This window comes from Corvus brachyrhynchos, unplaced genomic scaffold, assembly GCF_000691975.1.
Source record: "Corvus brachyrhynchos isolate BGI_N302 unplaced genomic scaffold, ASM69197v1 scaffold212, whole genome shotgun sequence".
Taxonomy (NCBI): Eukaryota; Metazoa; Chordata; class Aves; order Passeriformes; family Corvidae; genus Corvus; species Corvus brachyrhynchos.
Genome location: NW_008236768.1, coordinates 117737 through 123540, shown reverse-complemented (window position 1 = coordinate 123540; position 5804 = coordinate 117737). Strand labels below are relative to the sequence as shown.

General features: G+C 46.3%; 1 protein-coding gene across 1 annotated transcript in view; it reads left to right on the top strand.

The window, feature by feature from the left end:
- The window catches only part of MAU2 (MAU2 sister chromatid cohesion factor), a 16387-nt gene that overhangs the window by 1296 nt on the left and 9287 nt on the right, over positions 1 to 5804 (top strand). Inside the window, exons 2-10 of the mRNA XM_017727502.1 lie at positions 8 to 63; positions 221 to 240; positions 510 to 575; positions 1491 to 1586; positions 2071 to 2165; positions 2597 to 2624; positions 3028 to 3183; positions 3629 to 3775; positions 5481 to 5571. Coding sequence (XP_017582991.1) covers positions 8 to 63; positions 221 to 240; positions 510 to 575; positions 1491 to 1586; positions 2071 to 2165; positions 2597 to 2624; positions 3028 to 3183; positions 3629 to 3775; positions 5481 to 5571 — 755 coding nt within the window. The remainder of the gene's footprint in view (positions 1 to 7; positions 64 to 220; positions 241 to 509; positions 576 to 1490; positions 1587 to 2070; positions 2166 to 2596; positions 2625 to 3027; positions 3184 to 3628; positions 3776 to 5480; positions 5572 to 5804) is intronic.

Sequence of the window (5804 nt, the reverse complement as noted above, 5' to 3'; positions counted from 1 at the left end):
GTCCTAGGGTGTGGATAAGGGGTTGGGGGTGGTGGGGATGGGAATCTGGGCACCTGGAGAAGGTAACAAGTAAGGGAGGGGGCGGCCGAGGGGGTCCTGGCAGCTAGAAAAGGTGAGGAGCAGGGAAAGGGGACAGTGGGAGAGTCCTGGCACAGAGTGGGAGGATAATGGGGGGCTCTGATGGCTTTTAGTCTCAGCCTAACCTGCTGTGTTCTCTTGCAGTGGCTGATATCCCAGCAGGTATCCTTTTCCCGGGACCCAGGAAGGGCTCTGAGCTGGAAACAACTTTCTGGAAACTCCCAAAACACCTTAAAGGGCCTGGGGGTGGGCATTTGTTGGGTGTTTTTATCTGCTTCATCACTGCTTTCACGGAACCACAGAGTGATTTGGGTTGGAAGGGACCTTAAATCCCATCTCATCCCAGTTTTCCTGAGGGTTGGGAGTTTTTGGAGGTCAGGCTGCTGCTGTTTCCCACCTGGAATTTGTTATTCCCTTGACCCTGGTGCCAGATCCCCCAGTTTGAAGATGTGAAGTTTGAGGCGGCCAGTTTGCTGTCGGAGCTGTATTGCCAAGAGGTGAGTGAGAGAAACCCTCCAAAAACCCCTCTGTGCTCCTTTAGTTTGGGTTTGGAATGGGATATTCCTGTTAGGAGTCTGGTTTCTGGGACGAGAGGCTTTTTTTTCTGTCTTATTGTGGAAGTTTTTGCTGGAATTGCAACGAGGGTTCCCCACTGCAAAAAGAATTTTGCTTGGCCAAAGGATTTCTTTGGTCTTCATTAAACAAATGCTGATTTTGGGGGAGGGAGGGAGCAAAATCCAAGGTTTTCCTCAGGGTTTTGGAATCCTGGAGTGATTTGGGTTGGAAAGGACTTGAAGGATCATCCCTTCCAATGGGAAGGACACCTTCCATCATCCCAGGTTGCTCCAATCTGGACACTTCAGGGATGGGGCAGCCACAGCTTCTTTGGGAATTCCATCCCAGCTCCTCCCCACCCTCACAGGGAGGAATTCCATCTCAAAATCCCATCGAAGTGGAAAGTGGGGAAACAATTCCCTGTCTCCATCCCTTGCCCAAAGTCTTTCTCTCCATGGAAAGCCCCAGTTGGATCATCCCACGTTTTGTCCTCGTTCCTGTCCTTGGGAAGTTGTGCTGATTTCTTCCACAGCCGTTTCCTGGGCAGGATTTTGCTTTGAATCACCAAATCCCAGAATGGTTTGGATTGGAAGGAGCTTCAATCCCATCCAGTGCCACACTTCCCACTATCCCAGGTTTCTCCAAGTCCCATCCAACCCAACCCAACCATTCCAGGGATGGAGCAGCCCCACCAAACTTTTCCCCTCTTATTTTTATTGCTTCCCACGCTTTGGTCCCTCATTCCCAAGCCTCCCCAGAGGGATCAGTGTGATTATCCAAGGAATTTAAAGGCTGGGCTATCCCAGAATCCCAGGAATCCTGGGATTTGTGTTGACTGGGGGGTGTTTGTGTTGCAGAATTCCGTGGATACGGCCAAGCCCCTGCTGCGCAAAGCCATCCAGATCTCCCAGCAGACTCCCTACTGGCACTGCAGGCTGCTCTTCCAGCTGGCTGTGAGTCATTGGGGCAGCAATTCCTTGGAAAAAAAAGCCTGGAAAAACCCTGTATTCCCATTCAAAACAGCGTGGATGCATTTCACCTCCTTATTCCCTAAAAAATCCCTGTTAATGGAGAGGGAAAAGGCAATTCCGGGCTGGGAATTGGTGTTGGGATTGGAGCAAGGAATCAGACAGGATCACCCTGTAGGAGTTAAGGGACATGGAATTCCAAGGATGGAATTGGAGGATCTGCCTCCAGTTTTAACCCATTCCTCATGAATCAGGAATTTTAAGGGGATAAAAAACCAACACTCTGGGCTCAGACAAATCCTTGGAAACGCCACAGATTTCTTTGCAAAACAGATCTAAAAGCAGATAATTCCTGCAAGGAGCAGGAATTTGTAAATCCAGAGACGGGATAACGGCCTTTTCTTGGGATTTACAAAGCCAATCCTGAGGTTTTATGGCTTTTTTTTGTTGTTGTTTCTCCCCATTTCAGCAACTCCACACCCTGGAGAAGGATTTGGTGTCGGCCTGTGACCTGCTGGGAGTGGGGGCAGAGTACGCCCGGGTGGTGGGCTCTGAGTACACCAGGTGACAATTCCCGGGATTTCTCCTGCAATTCCTGCCATTTCCTGCCCAAATTCCCTGGCATTTCCTCCCCGAGTCCCCTGGGATTTCCTCCCTGATTTTCTCCCTGGGATTTCCTGCCTGAATTCCCTAGGATTTCTTCCTTAAGTCCCCTGGGGTTTTCTCCCTGATTTCCTACCTGAATTCCTGGGTTTTCTCCCCTGATTTCCCTGGGATTCCCACCTGGAATTCCTTGGGATTCTCTTCCTGAGTTCCCTGGGATTTCCTCCTTGAGTTCCCCAGGAATTTCTTTATCAGATCCCTTAACCCTTTTTTTTTCCCCCTTGCTTTTGAAGGTGGAAAAAGGCAATTTTTTTTTTTCTCTGGCGTTTTGTTTTTTTTGTGGACTGAGTAATTTTTTGGGGGGAATTTAACGTTATTTTATTTCATTCCAGAGCTCTCTTTCTGCTCAGCAAAGGGATGGTGAGTTGGAAGTCATTTTAAAATCAATTATTCCCTGTTTAATGCCAAATTCCAGGGGATATTTTTGGGATAAGCAGGATTTTTGTGGATAAGTTTGACCTTTTTTCTGGAAGGAAAAAAGGATCATTGGGACTTTTCCCTGGATTTTTTGTAATGAGGGATGGAAGGGGTGGTGGGGGGAGAGGGCTGTGGGAATCAGGTGAATATTCCAATCCTAATTTCCTGGAATTAGAGAATCCTGGAATGGTTTGGGTTGGAAGAACCAGGGACACCTTCCACTATCCCAGGCTGCTCCAACCTGGCCTTGGGGAATTCCAGGGATCAGGCAGCCACAATTCCGTGGGAAACTGCCATTCCCTGAGTGTTGATCCTGAAAATAACGAGTTTTCCTTGGGAATTGCAGCTGCTGCTGATGGAGAGGAAGCTGCAGGAGGTTCACCCGCTGCTGACGCTGTGTGGGCAGATCGTGGAGAACTGGCAGGGAAATCCCATCCAGAAGGAATCCCTCAGGGTCTTCTTCCTGGTCCTGCAGGTGACACATTACCTGGATGCTGGCCAGGTACGTGGCACATTCCAGCTGGGAATTTGGGAGAGGAATATTTCCTAAAAAGTCAGCTCTGAGGGGATTTTTTTTTTTTTTTTATAATGGGAGGGAATTGCTGTTGATTTTGATTGGAAATGAAAGAAAGAGTGAGGGAATTACACTAATTTGGGCAGGTTTTCCATGATATTTTTATATCCATGCTGGTCTCTTGATTCCATGGTGTGTTGGAGGAGATAACAGGAATTTTTGGGGAATTTTGGGAATATTTTGAGCATCCCTTGGTCCTATTTACCACCACGAAGCACTGAGCGTCGTCAATCCTAAATCAACCCCAAACTCTGAACCAACCCCCTGAACGTGGGAGTTATGGATCCTCTGGGAAGTTTCCCCACTCCAAAAGCTGGGAAGCAGCAGGTTTTTTTTGTCAGGAATTCCCACTGGGAATTGTCCCTTTGCCCAGGTGAAGAGCGTGAAGCCGTGCCTGAAGCAGCTGCAGCAGTGCATCCAAACCATCTCCACCCTGCATGACGACGAGATCCTGCCCAGCAACCCCGCTGACCTCTTCCACTGGCTGCCCAAGGAGCACATGTGTGTGCTGGTCTACCTGGTGAGAGCTGTTAATTAGCGCTAATTGCTAATTAATGAGGATTAATTAATGATCTGAGTTAGATCTCGCAATCCCACCGAGCTGCTTGGTGCTGTTTCTGCCTCAGTGTCCGTGGGGTGATGCTGAGGGGGCTGCTCGGTGTGTGAGGAGATTCCAGCTTGGAAATGGGAATTAATTAATAAATAATTGACTAATTGATTAATTAATACCTGATTCAAAGGGAAATGGAGTCATTTGTACAAAACAGAGCCACTTTCGCTTAATTTTGTTAGCTGCTTCTGCCCCAGTGTCTGTGGGGTGATGCTGAGGGGGCTGCTCGGTGTGTGAGGAGATTCCAGCTTGGAAATGGGAATTAATTAATAAATAATTGACTAATTGATTAATTAATACCTGATTCAAAGGGAAATGGAGTCATTTGTACAAAACAGAGCCACTTTGGCTTAATTTTATCAGCTGCTTGGTGCTGGTTCCACCTCAGTGTCCATGGGGTTGATGCTGCTCAGTGTGTGTGAGGAGATTCCAGTCTGGAAACTGGAATTAATTAATTAATAATTAATGTATTTATTAATTAACACCCAACTCAAAGGAAAATGGAGTTATTTGTACAAAGCAGAGCCACTTTGGCTTAATTTTGTTAGCAGCTTCTGCCCCAGTGTCCGTGGGGTGATGCTGAGGGGACTGCTCAGGGTGTGAGGAGATTCCAGCTTTGAAATTTGAATTAATTAATTAATAATTAATTATTTTATTAATTAATACCTGACTCAAATGAAAATGGAGCTATTTATACAAAGCAGAGCTACTTTGGCTTAATTTTGTTACCTGCTTGGTGCTGCTTCTGCCCTGGTGTCTGTGAGGTGATGCTGAGGGAGCTGCTCAGAGTGTGAGGAAATTCCAGGCTGGAAATGGGAATTAATTAATTTATTAATTAACACCTGATTGAACTGAAAATGAAGTTATTTGTACAAAACAGAGCCACTTTGGCTTAATGTTATCTGCTGCTTGGTGCTGGTTCTGCCCTGGTGTCTGTGGGGTGATGCTGAGGGAGCTGCTCAGAGTGTGAGGAGATTCCAGGTTGAAATGGGAATTAATTAATGATTAATTAATTTATTTATTAATTAACACCTGATAGAACTGAAAATGAAGTTATTTGTACAAAACAGAGCCACTTTAGCTTGATTTTGTTACTTGCTTGGTGCTGCTTCTGCCCTGGTGTCTGTGGGGTGATGCTGAGGGAGCTGCTCAGAGTGTGAGGAGATTCCAGGTTGAAATGGGAATTAATTAATGATTAATTAATTTATTTATTAATTAACACCGACCTCAAATGAAAATGGAGTTATTTGTACAAAGCAAAACCAGTTTGGTTTGATTTTATCAACACGATGAGAGCTGGACTTGGACTTGCTGAAGGTTTTTGTTCCATTCCTTGCAGATGATTCCAATCCTAAATGACATAAAAAATCTCGGATTTGAGGAATTCTGTGAACTCCCAGCCCTTCCCTCTGTGCACAGATACATTTTTGGGAATCATGGAATGGTTTGGGTGGGAAGGAGCTTAAAAAATCATCCATTCCCACCCCCTCAATCACACCTCCCACTCTCCTGGGTTGCTCCAAAGCTTCCTGGGATGAGGCAGCCCCAGCCCCTCTGGGAATTCCATCCCAGGGAAATTCTCAAGGTGGATAATCCTTGCTGTGCTTCCCTGCAGGTGACAGTGATGCATTCCATGCAGGCAGGATACCTGGAGAAGGCTCAGAAATACACGGACAAAGCCCTCATGCAGCTGGAGAAGCTCAAAAGTAAGGAAAAGGAGTTGGAATTCAGCTGGAATCCAGGAAAATTCCACCATTTATTCCTCATTTAAACCAATCTTGCAGCCTTGTTGAGCTGCTGGGATGGCCTAAGACTAAAACCAAGATTAAAAACGTGATTTGAAGGCCGGGTGGTGGCTTTGAGTACAAAAATCAACTCTTGGGGGGTGGTTTTTTTGATGGGATTTGAAACATTCCTTAAATCCTACTCATGTAATTCA